Below are 15,836 nucleotides of genomic sequence, written 5' to 3' on the forward strand. Positions count from 1 at the left end.
CTTCTTTCCCAGTTCCACCCAAATAACATAACTGGATGTAGCCCCAGGAATATCCTCCCTAAGCACATCCTTAATATTATGCCTAACCAAAATGCCACCCTCCTTCCTTTTTTGCCTCCCTTTCTATCTTTCCCGTAGCATCTAAACCTTGGAAAAATTAAGCTGCCAGTCGTACTCTTCCCTGAGCCACGTTTTCTGTAATAGCTATGATATCCCATGTTCTCAACCATGCCCTAAGTTCATCAGCCTTAACTGCCAGGCCTCTTGTATTGAAATAGTGCAGTTTAAATTTATCAGTCTATTGTCCTTGATAAAATCGCATGACATTTTTGGTCAATCCAATAGATGCAAATTTATGCTGTCTTAGAATCCGCTCTTTCTTACCTCTGACTCGGACCTTTGTTTTAGATCATTCTTAGACACAAGTCAGTTTCAAATGATTTTGAGAGGTTGCTCCCTAGCACTCACTGGATAAAATCTTGGTATCATGCAGAATTAACAAACAGAAGATTTCTGTTAGTTACTTTTAGCTACTGGAAACTTCCTGCACAATTCTCTCTCGACTTCAAGTAGCAATAGATTTTAACAAATTAAACCATTATACTTCAAATAGAAAAAGCAAATTGTAATTACAATCAAACAATAAAACTTACTGTCATTGACAGAGATTAAAAAAATTCTCTAAATGTCATGACAAAGTCACGGCTAGATTTTTGCTAACCATAGTTTTTTTTGAAATTCACACGTGAGATATGGGTGTCACTGACCAGCATTTACTGCCAGTTCCTAATTACCTTTGAGAAGGTGGTGATGGTGAGTTACCTTTTTGAACCCCTGCAGCCCATGCACTATAGATAGAACCACAATGCTGTTAGTGAAAAAATCCTGTATTTTAACTCAGCAACAGTGAAGGATCGGCAATATATTTCCAAATCAATCCATTTGGGATCTCTGCTTAAAAGTTATCTGGAGCTGAGTTACTAGCCCTGTGTACTGTTCTATATGTTACAAAGACTGCCTATTTCCATTTCTGCAACATTTCCACCTCCGCAAGTCCATCTGCTGCTGGAAACATAACTCTATGCCTTTGTTACCTCACTTCAGCTATACCAGTGCTTTCCTTATTTCCCTCTATTGAGGGAACACTGTAAACATGAGAACTGCAGTGGTAAGATACCTGAAGCAGTCCATGTTTAAATGAAACAAACTCTGAACAATATCTAGGCTTGGACTGAAAAGTGGCAAGTAACATTCATGCCATACAAATGCCAGGCAATAGCCATCTCCAAAAGAAGACAATCTAACCATAGCCCCTTGACAACCAAATGGCGTTACCATCACTGAATCCCTCACTGTCAACATCCTGGGGTTTACCATTGACCAAACTTGCCAAATGAATATACTGCTACAACTGCAGGTCAGAGGCCAGGAATACTACAGCGAGTAATTCACCTGACTCTTCAAAGCCTGTCCATTATCTAAAATGCACAAGCCAGGAGTGGGACAGAATTCTCCTTACTTCCCTAGATGAGTACAGCTCCACCAACTCTGGAGAACCATTCAAAGCACCCCATTTGATTGGCACAACATTCACTCACTCCACCACCAATGCTTAATAGCAGCAGTGTGTACTGTCCGCAAGATGTACTGCAGAAATTCACCCAAGATCCATAGACAGCACATTCTAAACCCATGACTGCTTTCACCTTGGAAGTGATGGAATTTGTGATGACCATACGAGACTATGCCTATGTTTAATTGTGAGGAAATCATAGCTCATCTGTTATCGTGCTTCTGTCAAACAGACTGACAGGTGCAGAGACAGTGTTGGACAAAATAAGGAAAGGTGGATTCTATGTGTTGTCAAGACAAATATAGAAAACTGAGCTCCTGTTTGTGAATGCAGCCATCATGCTGCAGAGGTGGAAGAGGTTGAATTAAGGAATGATCTAGTACAGAACTTTGGAAGCAAAACTGTGGGAGCGGAGAGCAGGAACAGAAAGAATTTCTAGAGATGCTATGACTCCAATTGGGTTAGTAATAGTGGACCAAAGCAATGGTAATTTTGCAAACCTGAAGCAGGGAGTATGTCATTCAGTCCCTTAAGCCTGCTCCAACATTTGACTAGGTCACGGCTGGTCTTCTACATCAGCACCATTTTTCTGCAAGGTCTCCATATCCCTTGACATCTTTAATGTCTAGAAATCTATCAATCTCTGTCTTAAATATACTATGTGCCTGAGATACCACAGTTGCCTGGGTACAGAATTACAAAGATTCAACGCCTTCAGTCCTAAATGCCTTGTCCCCATTCCGAGGCCACGCTTAGGGGAAAGATTGATTGAGAAGAATGAGAAGGGATATGTATCATTTTCACACAGAATGTTACTTGTGATTTTGCTTTGGAGGGATTCACATGCAGGGTTGGAGAGATGATGAGCGGGCATTTGAGAGGTGACATAAATACTGATGCATTTGGAGAAGTAAAGAAAATGGGTTGATAGTTCACCAGATCAAAGGGATTGTGTCAATGTTTTGACGGAGTAGATATGATGAGGTTTTGAAAAGGGAAGACCAAAGCCTGTAAAGAAAGAAAGGTTTTCAATATCAGTTAGCACTGGTTCTACAAAAGTAATGGCTGTTCAGAGGTTTCGTGGGATTGGACAAATATACACAAGGTCATAGATGTCATAGACAAGATGAACTCATTGTAGGTACAAAAGAGGAACTTTAGAAAATTGTAATTTTGAGGGTTAGGGAAAGAGGTCTGGAGGACGTTTGGATTGATGGCAAGAATTGACCAAGGGGCCTCAATGTTGCAGACTATGCCATCCAGAAGTTCTTTACGAATGTTGTTGGGAAATACAGGGGAGGGTTGGTCTTTAAGCAGGCTATTCAGAATGGGGAAAAAACTGGTGATTTTGGCAGAGGAGAACAAGGCCCACTAATGCAAGCTGTGGTTCAGGGCGGTCTGAGGACGGACAGTAAATCAGTTGCGCTCCAAGGCTCGGATTTTAGTAGGGGAAGGTTACCGTATTTTAAAATATGATTCCTTTTGAATTTTACACTCCAAAGTTCATAGAAGTTGGAGTTTATTTTAAACTGAAGAAAATGTTTTGCCAATCAATAAAGTGTGATTCTGTTAAGAATACAATGTTCTTACAGGCCAAAATCCTTACATTATTGTGCAAGGGCTTGAATCATGACTTTGCTTCCTTTAATTATTTGTCTCCCCAATACACAAGCAAATCAAAATGTGCTAGGAGGCTGAAGATAAATACTGTTTAAGAAAGAGAAGGAAAACACTTGCAGGCTTAGACTTTAGGTGAGGCCACCTGAGCTCATCAGGCACATTTTAATTATTGAATAGGCTAAATCTGGACGGACAAAGTCTATAATGAGTGTCTCATGGTGATGTCCTTTGCTGGTGGCAAAAGGATTTCTACTCGTACCTTGTTTCCAGGACTGGCTCGTCTGTTGGAACTTTTGCTGCCCTTGCAGTTGTTGACATAGGATTTTCCTTCCTTAAGGACTAGGCTTTGTCATGCAACAGCTATAGTTCGATGTGTATTTATGAGTAATGCTATGTACTTCTGATTAATTTTAAAAAGACTGCTCAGCAGAGAAAATTCTTTTTGAACAATTACTAATTTAGTACATATAGCAATGAAGGCTACTATAGAGAAATGACTAGCATTTACCAATGCCAATTAAACGTAGCTTGGTGCAAATTTTAATAATCCTGTACTGTATAATGGACTAACATGGTGTGAGGCTGGATGAACGCAGCAGACCAAGCAGCATCAGAGAAGCAGGAAAGCTTGACATTTCAGGTTGGGATGCTGCTTGGCCTGCTGTGTTCATCCAGCCTCACACCATGTCATCTCAGATTCTCCAGCATCGGCAGTTCCTACGATCTATGTATAATGGACTACTATTTTCCAACAGTCAATTTAAAGATTAAATATTGCTTCCCTTTCACCAATTTCCTATACAGGTTTAATTTTCAGTTATGATATCTTCACAAATTAAACTATGTGGCCTGAATGAAACACTGTCTTTTGAAACAATTTTGCACAATGGAGGAGGAAGGAAATAAAATTCAAAACTAATCCTAAATTGCTTAACCATCCAAATTAGGCTAGCTGTAACAAGGGCAACTGCCTCTCAAAAATGTGATATTGTCAGTTTAGAACACTAATTGAAGCAACTGTATTTGCTTGTGTGTGGGTAAGCTGCAAATTTACATGCAAGGTATCCTGTTGTAAGTGATGCCTGGGAAATATGCATAGATGAAAAGTGATGAATTTTCTTCTCAATATGAAGTAAAGATGAATCAGTTCTTGTACTCACAGCAAAAGTTTAGTTGACTAGTTTAAATAATAGTAATCTTTTAATGCCATCCCAATTGACAACTATTTTGAATAGAGATACCCAAAAATTTGTCACTTTTATAGTCACCCTTCATAACTCCCACTTCCCAAGAGTCATTAGAAGGATTTCCCACTGTAAGAGTCATTAGGAGGATTTAACTTTTGCAGCTAATAATTTACTCAGCCTACAACTAACATCATCAGAGATCCTTTGCAAACAAAGAAATAAGAGCAGAAATTGAACATTTGGTCTCTCAAGGCTAACTCAGCTATTCAATAAAAGCATGGCTTAAATTGCTTGCGTTTTGAATTTCATATTCCCTTCTACCACTGACTAACCTTTTGACTGTCCTTTCTAACGGGAATTTATCTACTATTTAGGTGACCCCAGCTCCAGCACTTTGTGGCAGTAAGTTCCAAAAATGTATGGCCCTCAAAAGAAAATTCCCTTCTCTGTACTAAAAGTGAAGGCCTAAATTTAAAACAGTGGTTTTCGTTCTGGACAGACCAACAGGAGGAAACACCCTTTCCATGTTCACCTTGTCCATTCAGGATCCTGTACACTTCATTTAAGTCAACCCTCCCTCCACTTCTAGTCATACAGCGCTAAAGTGTGGAGACATACCCTTCGGCCGAATTTGCCCATACTGCGCAATTTTCACAATTAAATGAGTCCCATTTGCCTGCATTTGGTCCATATTCCTCCATACCCATCCTATCCAGATACCTGTCTTAAAACTTCTTAAATGACAATATTGTACTCGCTTCCACCACTGGCAGCTCGCCTTATTCACGCATTACCCTCTGTGTGAAAACGTTTGCTTCTCTGCACCCTTTTGTATCTCTTTTTGTATCTCTAGTGTTAGACTCCCTTAATAAGGGAAGAGCTATTTGCTTTGTACTTTATCCAAGCCTATCATGATTTTATAGACCTTTAAGATCACCTCTAGTCACCTATGCTTGAGGGGAGAAAAGTCCCAGCCTATGTAACCTCTCCTTATAACTCAAACCTTCCAGTTCGGGTAGTATTCTACTAAATCTTTTCTGCATTCTTTCCAGTTTCATTATACGTTTCTATAGCAGGGTGTCCAGAACTGCATGCAGTACTCCAAATGCAGCCTCATTAGTGTCTTGTATTAGCCCTCCCAGTAGAAAAAAATCCAATCTAATCCCTTTAACATCACACTCATTCCGGGTATGAAACTAGTAAATTTCGGTGCAGTCTTGGTGGGCTGAAGGGTCTATTCCTGTACTGTCCTGTTCTTTGTTCCATTAACAATGCCTCAATGGCATCATCCATAATTAGTGGGAGTACAGTGAAACAAATGCTCGTGGACAAATTTAATGGAGTAGACACTGCCTGTATGGCCAAAAAGAAAACTCTGCTTCACTGGCATGTTTCCCCAACTCTCAAATGCCTCAGTGCATCAGGTCAAACATGAATAAGGAAACCTCCTGTTAGTTACCAGGTACCAGTCACTTTTCACCACTAAATCAGTTTAGGATATCTGGTCAGCGCAGAGGAGTTGGAATGAGGGTCTATTTATGTGCTGTACAACTCTATGACTCTTACTAAACTGATAATGTGCCGTGTACCATTTTTACAAAGCTGTGTGTTTTTTAAAAACAAACCAAATGTGGAAAATTGTTAACTTCAAACTTTTTGTTTGGTAAGGGTCACAAAAACAATTAAAATATCACAAATAATTTATTTTTCATGCAGAAATTCTAAAAATGCAACAAACAAAAAGGTCCCAAAACCAAGCACTGTATTTTTTAACCAAAGTAATTTTATTCCATAAGTAGAACTTCTGGAAAAAGAAGTGCAAGGGCAATGAAATTTGCAAATACTCACTAATATGGTTGATTTTCCATCATATAACAGTCTTCGAACACGATAATAGAAACTGTCTCCACCTTGGGCCTGAAAATCAAAGTGCAAGAATATCTGTAATAACTGTCAAACATTAAAACACAAAAGCAAGACAAATGGAATCCAGAAATAAAATCAAAAATGGTTTAATTTTAAGATCATGAACTAGGCTTGAATGATACAGAGAAAGCTTGTAACAAACTTCCAAACTTCACAGCATAATTCAGTCAAAGTGGCAGTAACTGGTAATCTGAAAATGTCCACTAGGACAAATACACCATTCTCTTTGAATTTATGAGCAATTTCAACACAGTACTTACTAAGCTCAGCATCATACCCAGACCACCAAAGCCAACTTCTTCTGAAACTGAAACATTTTTGATATCCTTCACAGAAAAAAACTCAAATTCAAACTCTTTCATGAAATGTTTTCTTCTGTTCAGTACAGGATACTCCTAGAAAGCAAGCCCACACCACCTATGTCCCAAATTTTAACCTTGTGCATAATGCAGCTTATGAATGTGGCTGTGGTGAAATGGTGAATATGGGGAAGAGAGACTGGGAGAAATTTTTAGTGGTTAAACATACTATTTAAAGATACATGCGTTAATACATCCTTAAAACTTACTTGTGCTGATCCCTCCACGATGGCATTAATAAACTTAATCAAGTCCTCGATGCTCTCAATTGCTGTTTCTGGTATAAAGTACTGTTGGTTTGAAGTATTCAGTACAACAATGGAAGGAACAATGACCTCACTGAAAGAAAATGCAGAAGAGAATTTATACAAAATAATTTAACATTTCAGCTTACACTTCTATTGAAGATTTTGATCAACTTTGTTAAACTGAAGTTAATAAATATGCATGAATGAACGTATAGCCCCATCTAGTGGTGGCATCTAGAAATACACCTGAAGCAGCTATAGTACATCTTGTAGACGGTATACACACCTGCTGCCTGTCAGTGGTGAAGCTAGTGAAAATTAAAGTTAGTCAAGGGGGCATGCTCCTGATTTGCATCTTGTAGGCGCTGGACAGATTTTGAGGAGTTAAAGATATGGTCACTGCAAGATTCCCAGCCTCTTACATGTCCTTGCCAAAATAAAAACTGGGCTCTCCCAAAGGATCAGTAAGTGCACTGCAGGTGGTTATCAAACAAGCAGTTAGGAAGGCAAGTTTGATCTTGCAACCATGTTAGCTGCACTGTAGCCACTAAACCTCCTTCAATACAACTTCGAAAACTACAAACTCTGCCACCTAATATGGAAGCAGCACCAACTACCAGTCTCCCTCCAAGCCACATATGTTCTGACTGGGAACGATATCACTGTTCCGTCACTTACACAGAGTTAAAATCCTGGAACTTCCTTCCCAACAACACTGTACGTATACCTACCTAGCATTGAATGTAGTGGTTCAAAAAAGTAGTTCACCATCAGCTTCTCAAGGACAATTGCAGATAGGAATAAATGCTGACCTAGCCCATGGCACACTTATCCCATGACACACTTTTCCCATGAGTGAATTTAAAAAGTCACTTTTGTTTTAAATTCACGTTCTACAGTAATCAGTTTGATTCTTGATCCTATTCAAAATGTAGTACAGCAAATGTTTTATTAACCAGCACCTATGGGGTCAGGAGTGTACCGGTTGTTCAAGTGGTCCACATAATCAATAATAAAAACACACACTAAGTAATAGAAATGTAATGCAGGGGGTGTATATACCGCTGTTACACTTTATTTACAACATGAATCACTAAAATAATAATGCAACTTTGCTTTAACTAAAACGTACTGGCAGTTAGCCTTATCACTCACACCCTCAACTAACCACTTAGGCACTACAGTAATACAGTAAATTTCCAGTATTTCAGGTGTGTGATTTTTGCCAGTTCATAAAGTGCAGGTTAAAACAAAGATCACTGCAGTTTTGAAATATGCACAAGTAACTAAGTTTTAGTGTGGATGTCCCAACGATTTAGTAAATTTTCCAAAGGCTGGAGTAGTAATGGGGAACAACGAAATGGCAGAAAAACTGAATAGGTACTTTGCATCAGTTATCATAGCAGAAGACACCAGCAACATACCAGAACTTCAAGAGAGTCGGAGGCCCGATGTAAGTGTAGTGGCCATCACTAAGGAAAAGGTAATGGGGGAAACTGTGAAGTCTGAAGGTGGATAAATCGCTCAGACCAGTTGGACTATATCCCGGAAATCTGAAGAATCTGAAGGGAAGTGGGGTAGCCATCACTGGTTGGAAGGCTTTGGTGCTGCAGAAGTGTCAATGGGAAGAAAATTCATTCATGTACTTGCCTCTGAATGCTGTCCAAGGGTCTCAACTATGATGCCTCTTACAATAAAGTAACTTGTTGGCATACACCATCTAAATCACTTCAATTAGACACCAGAAGGCTGCCAAGGGTCATCAAACTAGAGAAAGGTGTCTTCACAAGAAGACTCATAAAACGTAAAACATAAACTTTACTGGCATTGGGGCCATTTTCGCCCAAGGCACAATTTTGAAATTTGCAGCAGGATCCTATTTATTAGAAGGCATTTGAAAATTTCCTTATCCCAATGTCATCAAAATTGATGAGGCACATATATTTTAAGTTTTTCCTTTGGGTTACTGTCTTCTCTGCTAATCCATGTGCAATTCCCTACACAGAAATGAAGACAAAATCCTGAAGAGATTAAAATATGTGGTACACTTGGTAAAGATACAATTACATCTTCCCAGTACTTCAATGTCAGACTCCACCCCACTCCCAAAAAAAATTCTGTAAAACTTAAATTCACTATTGAGAAATATTTGGTATCATTGTTCCTCTTTTGCTGTCACTCACTGTTCCTATAACCTCCCATTTTGTTTTCGGACTCTCTTTCTACTTAACTCTCCATTTCTGTCTGTACATTCCCAGAATTCTTTCTCTTGCTCTCTGAGATTTTCCTTTTCTTGATATTTGGAAAGAGAAAGCAATAGTACGTTCCAAATGCAAACAAAACCATGGAATGAAAAATGGGCCAGCTGCAGTGTATTCTTTATAAACTTATCCCTAGAATCCACAGGTTATGAGTGAAAAGGTAAAACAAGTCATGTAATACAGAAAATGAAAATTACTATTTATTTAGTGCTGCCCTCACCTCGAGTCAAAGAAAGCTACATCTACAAAGTTTCAGACAACATAATCACCAATGCTTTTAACATAAAGAAACATTTACTGTTGAAGACATTGGAATTATTCAAAAAAGATAACAGTGCATTAAGAAAGGTCCTAGCACATCTTAAAATTTCACATCAATTAATTAATTAGTTAAAAATGAGTAAATACTTACTCCATTATGACACTGTTGATGTAGTCAGCTCCATCTATATGTCCAAACTGGAAATTCCTGTCAACAAATTGACACAATATGTTTCAAGTAAGTGTATTTTAAGAATCCTTAACACACCCCATGAAACGGTACTCATTTACATAAATCACAGCTGTGTTGATGAACACAATTTTTTGCCTTCAGTGCAGAGTTCAGTCAGTGCTGTACAGCTGTTGTTGCATAAGAGGTGAGATTTTAAGCCAAGCGCTCATGTTGATGTTGAAAATTCCATGGCACTTTTCAAACATGAGCAGCAACGTGCCCTCAATCAATATCACTTGAACACAAATCATCTTTCCTTTATCACACTGTTATCTGTGCAGTCTCACCTATGTAATGTGACATGTGAATTTCTGTGAATTACAATTGATTGTTGTTGGCTTCGGAGCATGTTGCGATGCCATGACACTTGGAAGTGCGCTTTATAAATACAAGGCTCTCTTTCAAGGAACGACAGAAGGTATTTTCTAAATCATCCTGTTCAGAGATGTTATTAGATACCTCTGCAGCAGGTGGGACTGGAATTTGGCTTTTCTAGCCCAGAGATAGGGGGACACTACCATTGTGCCAAGAGGGGAATGACAGAATGATAGAAATTTAAACATTCAACTTTTGCATTTGCATCGATTCCTTTTCAAAGGAAAATCTATTTGACTCAATCCACTGCCTTATCAGCATATCCTTCACACATTTTCTCCTAGATGTTTATTTTGTTTATTTTAATAAGAAAGTGAATACATTTTCAGTCCTAAAACTCCATGAAACCTCACAAGCAATGATTTGAAACTATGCCCTCCATCTTTTGGATCATCATAGAATCAAACAGCATCAAACAGCACAGAAACAGACCCTTTGGTCCAACCAGTCCATGCCCAACATAATCCCAAACTAAAATAGTCCCGCACGCCTGTTATGGCCTTTTTCCTCTATTCAGATGCTTATCCACTGAATCCCCATCTAGCAGCCTTGAAGGTATCTACTTCCATCACACATTCAGTCGTACTTAAAAGTTTTAATTTGTTATTGGTTCTTTTGCCAATTACCCCAAACTGGTCTCTTCTGGTTCTTTCCTTTTCCATCAATAGGAAGTTATGCTCATCACTACGTCCAGATGTCTCATGATTTTAAACAGTTTGATCAAGTTTTCTCATGGATCATAGTTTCCCATTTGGGAAATGAGCCACCTTTCTCAACCACTGTAGAATCAGGTGACTGGGAAGATGGTGACTTTAGCCCTTTTTGGCGAATAATTGACCAGGCAAAAGGGCCTTAACTGCTGGCAAATTAAGAATGTCACCTGGACTGTCTCATCTAGCATTTAATTGCTGAGGCAGAGACAAAAAACATGTTTCTCTCCAGCGTTAACTTGCCCTAATTGCCCTTCTCACACTTCTCCAGAAAATCATGGCCATGATCCTATATGGCTTTTTAAACTGCTTCTCATCCTTCCCTGCCTCTCATCATTCCTGCCAAAATGTACCACTTTTCTGCATTAAAATCTACCAGTCAATGTATTCTTGAATTCTATCACTATCCTCCCACAGTTCAGAATGCCAAGTTTTGTGTCTTGCATAACCAAATCTAGGCAATGAATTTTCATTACCAGAAATAGCAGTCCTGCTACTGACCTCTGGAGATCCCAAATGCATATCTTCCCTAAAAAAAGTCTTTAACCGCAAAGTCATACAGCATGGAAACAGACCCTTTGGTCCAGCCAGTCCATGCTGGCCATAATCCCAAACTAAATTAATTAGTCCCACTTGCCTGCACTTGACCCATAACCCTCCAAACATTGCTTATTCACGTCGTTATCTAAATGTCTTTTAAACATTGCAACTGTACCTGCATCCACCATTTCCTCTGGAAGTTCATTCCACACACTATCCACTCTCTGCAAAACAACTGCTTCCGATATCTTTTTAAAAATGTTCTCCTTTCACCTTAAAAATGTCCCCTAGTCTTGAAATCCCCCACCCTTGAGCAAAGACACCTAATTATTTTATAAAGCTCTATAAGGTCACCTCTCAACCTTCTACACTCCAGTGAAAAAAATCCCAGCCTATACAAATTCTCTTTATAACTCAAATGCTCCATTCCTAGCAACATCCTGGTAAATCTCTTCTGAGACCTCTCCAGCTTAATGTCACCACCCCCATTTCCCATTCATGCTACCACTTTACTTTTTACTCCATGGGGTTCAACTTTGCTGGCCAGTCTATTCCGTGCTGTTTTATCCAAAACCTTTTGGAAGCACAAATGCATCAACTACATTACACCCAACAACCATCACTGTAACATCACCTAAAATTTAATAACTTTAGCGAAATACAAATTGCCTCTTTTAAAAACTATGCTGGCTTTCATTTAAAAAACTGGACTTGTTCAAGCAACTTTTAGCTTTGTCCAAGAATGTTACTTTCAAAACCTTTCCAGTACCAAGATTGAACTGACAAACTGGAGTTCCTGAATAGATCTTTACACGATTCTTCAAATATGGGTGTAACATTTCTTAATTCACAAGTCCTCCAGCATGACTCCCTTAACCAAGGTGGTATGTGAAATTATGGCCAGGACCTCCATAAATCCCAACTTTCCTTCAGCATTATCTGATGTCCTGGTTTTTTATTAGCTTTATGTACAAACTCACTTTCTAATACCTGTTAGCCCATCCAGCATCTTGCTTAACTCCTTTTTTGGCAACATTTTCTTTCTTTGTAAAGACAGGTACAAATTATTAATTTAGTACCTCAACCACATTATTTGCCTCCATTTGCAGATTCCTTTTTGGTGCTTCATCAACCCCACCCACCTCCTCTTGCTTGACTATTACTATTCATATTGTGGAAATCCCTTTATGTTTAAAGAGAAGTTAGATAGGAATTAGATGAAGTTTCATTTGGAATTTGGCTGTTCTGTGTCATTTGGAAATATTCTATTTGTGACTTTGCATTAGGGCAGGACAGTCACGTAAGACGTACAGGCAGGTATGCTGACAGTTTACTATTAGCAATAAAACATCTGCAAGTCTTTTACAACCTTACTGTGGTATGTTTGTTCAGAATTATTTATGGATAATATCAATTTAAATAAATCATGTTAAAATGCGAACACTACATTTGCCAACAAGATTGGTTTCTGTTGAATATGTAACTTTCCACTCACATGTTTTTCTGTCCCAAGTTGTTTCAACAAGATTATGAAATGATTATGAAGCACTGCAATAATACCTTAACTAAAATTTTCTTCATTAAATGTTACATTCCTTTTGCAATACCCTATTCTGTTCTGATTACCATATAGATTAGGTGGTATTGAAATAGATACAATTTCAGAACTTCAAAACTGAAATAAATATGTACATGGAAAAGGTGCAGAAGTAGGCCATTTGGCCCTTTGAGTGAGGCTGATCATCCTGCTCAGTACCGTTCTTTTGCTCAGTACCCTGTTCCCTTTTTCTCCCCACACTGATCCTTTTAGGGCTAAGAACTATGTTTAATTACTTCTTGAAACTCCTTTGTTTTGGCCTCAACCAATATCTGCAGAAGAGAATTCCACAGGCTCACCATTCTTTGGGTGGAGAAATTTTCTCATCTCAATCCTAAATGGCCTACATTGTATCCTTAAAATGTGACCCCTGGTTCTAGACTCCCTGGTCACTGGGAACAGTCTTCCTCTGTGCGACTGCAATTATTCTGAAGAGGATGAATTATGATTTCAGAAGTTTTCTTTCAGACAGGTAGTATTTAGAGAATCACAGAGTTACATAATACATGTGGCCCGTCATGAAAGCTCTTATAAAGAGTTAGGCAATTAAATCCACTCTTTCACACAGACCTTTTTTCCTTTTCGAAGGTATTTCTGATTCCCTGTTGAATGTTAGTATTGAATCTGCTTCAATGGCCGATTCAGGCAGGATGCTCCAGACCATGAGAACTCATACATAAAGGAATTGTCACCTTCCCTTTCGGGCTTCATGCCAATTGTCTTAAATCCACCTCCTCTGTTTATTGACTGTTCTGGCAGTGTAAGTAATTTCCAACTATGTATTAAAACTCATAAGTTTGAGTATCTCTATTAAATATCCCTCAAATATCGATGCTTGAATCGTAGTTTCTGTCATCTATTGAGATGAAGTCCCTCAGTCTATTTCCTCTGCACTGATTTCAAAGCCTGGCATCCCTCCCAAGGTATGGTCCTTATAAGTGAACATAATTCATTTGAATTTTCAATAAAATTCAGCATAGCTTCCCTACTTCTGTGCTTTATGCTAATCATTTTAAGACCTAGACCTTGCACGTGTTTTAAACTGTTTTAACCACATTGTCACCATCAAAGATTGCATATGTGAACCCCAGGTCTCAGTTTCTGAACTATCTTTAAATTTCTACTATTTTGTTTAAAATGCTTCTCTTAAATTCTTCCTTCTAAAATGTATCAAGTCAAATTTCTGTGCACTAAATTTCACCTGTAACCAGTCTCGCCCATTTCATCAGACTTTGTTTTCCAGAAGTCTGCTAGTATCCTCTTCAATGTGTTTACTACATGCTCAAAATATTTATTAACAAACCTGTGAAACTGTTCCCTGTAAGCAGTAGCAACTTCATGAGTAATGGCCTTTAAGCTGAAAAAAGATTTTTTAAAAATTAGACGTTTCACAACATACATATGCATTGCAGTTTATCTTGCATTTTATACATAATATCAGTGCATGGATCAAGAACACTTAACTCAGCAAAACGCTGCTATTCTTCTAATCCATTCCTTTAATCAACTAAGTAATGTGTAAAATTTCGCCCAAGTTATCAAACACTTTCATCGAACTATAAAAGGCTACTCTGAAGCACAGCAGATGATCATTGCTTCTCAAGTACAACACTTCAAAAACATATGAGGGACAAGAAATGGAATAGCAAATGGAAAACAAAGAAAAGTGCGTGAACATGGCACATGAGATGGTGAAATTATATAAGGAGAATATAATACACAACAAGTAAGGGATGAAAGATGAAGAGTCAGAGTTCAAGGAGGAGAGAATACAGCAATAGAGAGTTTAGTGGGTGGGTTTGTTGGGTATGAGAGTCATATGGAGATAAAAATAAAAACTAGGAGCAGGATTTGCCATTTGACTCTTTGAACTAGCTAGGACATTCAAAACAATTACAGCTGATCTTCTATCTCAATGCCATGTTTCTGCTTTCCTCTTCATACCTTTGATGACTGTAAAATTTAAAAATGTACATTTTTCTTAACTACATTCAGTAAAATGGTCTCCATAGCTTTTTGTAGTAGAGAACACCACAGGTTCTCTGCCCTTCGAGTGAAGCACTAGTATCCACATTATAAAAGGGCCATGATTGTACTGGAAAGGGCTCAAAGGAGATTTACTAGGACATTGCCTGGACTGGCAAGTTTTACTCACGAAGAGAGAATGGATAGCTTGCAGTTGTCTTCTTTGGAACGTAGGAGACTGAGTGAGGACATGACAGACATGTACAAAATTATGAGGGGAACAATTGGGTAGACAGGATGGAATGTTTCCCCTTGATGGATGGATTGATGGCCACTGCAAAGATCTGAGCTAACAGGCAACCGGTTTAGAGGGGTCAAATGCTGGAAAATGGCATTAGAATCGTTAAGTGCTTTGTTTTTAACTGGTGCAGATTCAATGGGCTGAAGGGCCTTGGTTTGTGCTGCAGATTTCTATGACTCTATGTCTATCCTGTATCCAGAGACTGTGTCCGCTGGTTCTGGTCTACCCAGCTATGGAAAATATTCTCCCTACAATTAGTCTGTACAGCCCTGTTGGAATTTTATAAACTTTAACCAGATTCACTTTCATCCTTACAAACCCTGGTGAATACAGGCTCAGTGGAATAGATCTCTCCTCATAGTAAGTCCTGTCATGACCAGTCTCTGGCTGGAAAACTTCTGCTGCAATCTATGCAAGTATACCCTTTTTTAGGTAGGGAGTTGAAAACTGCAGACAAATATTCCAGGGGTGGTCTCACCAATGTCCTGCATAACTGCAAGAAGACATCTCTACCATTGAACTCAGTTAAAGGAGGAATGAAGGAGCAATTGAGCATCCAAATATGAAAGAGAGGGAGAGGATTGGTGATTAATCCATGGGTGACTGTGGAAATAATGATGTTTTTTAAAAGGGATTGCATTGGTTTTGATGCGCTGGCTATGACTGTAGACAAGAGTGTAA

At 38.6% G+C, this 15,836-nt stretch overlaps 1 protein-coding gene across 2 annotated transcripts in view; it reads right to left on the bottom strand.

Moving 5' to 3' along the window:
• LOC125451721 (protein disulfide-isomerase TMX3-like) overlaps nt 1–15,836 on the bottom strand; it is a 133,572-nt gene that overhangs the window by 4,880 nt on the left and 112,856 nt on the right. For both annotated transcript variants that reach the window (XM_059646002.1, XM_048529257.2), the window contains exons 12-15: nt 14,193–14,246; nt 9,587–9,643; nt 6,875–7,004; nt 6,229–6,297 (exon numbers count right to left, since the gene is read on the bottom strand). In XM_059646002.1, coding sequence (XP_059501985.1) covers nt 6,229–6,297; nt 6,875–7,004; nt 9,587–9,643; nt 14,193–14,246 — 310 coding nt within the window. The remainder of the gene's footprint in view (nt 1–6,228; nt 6,298–6,874; nt 7,005–9,586; nt 9,644–14,192; nt 14,247–15,836) is intronic.

This window comes from Stegostoma tigrinum, chromosome 5 (assembly GCF_030684315.1).
Source record: "Stegostoma tigrinum isolate sSteTig4 chromosome 5, sSteTig4.hap1, whole genome shotgun sequence".
NCBI classification, from domain to species: Eukaryota; Metazoa; Chordata; class Chondrichthyes; order Orectolobiformes; family Stegostomatidae; genus Stegostoma; species Stegostoma tigrinum.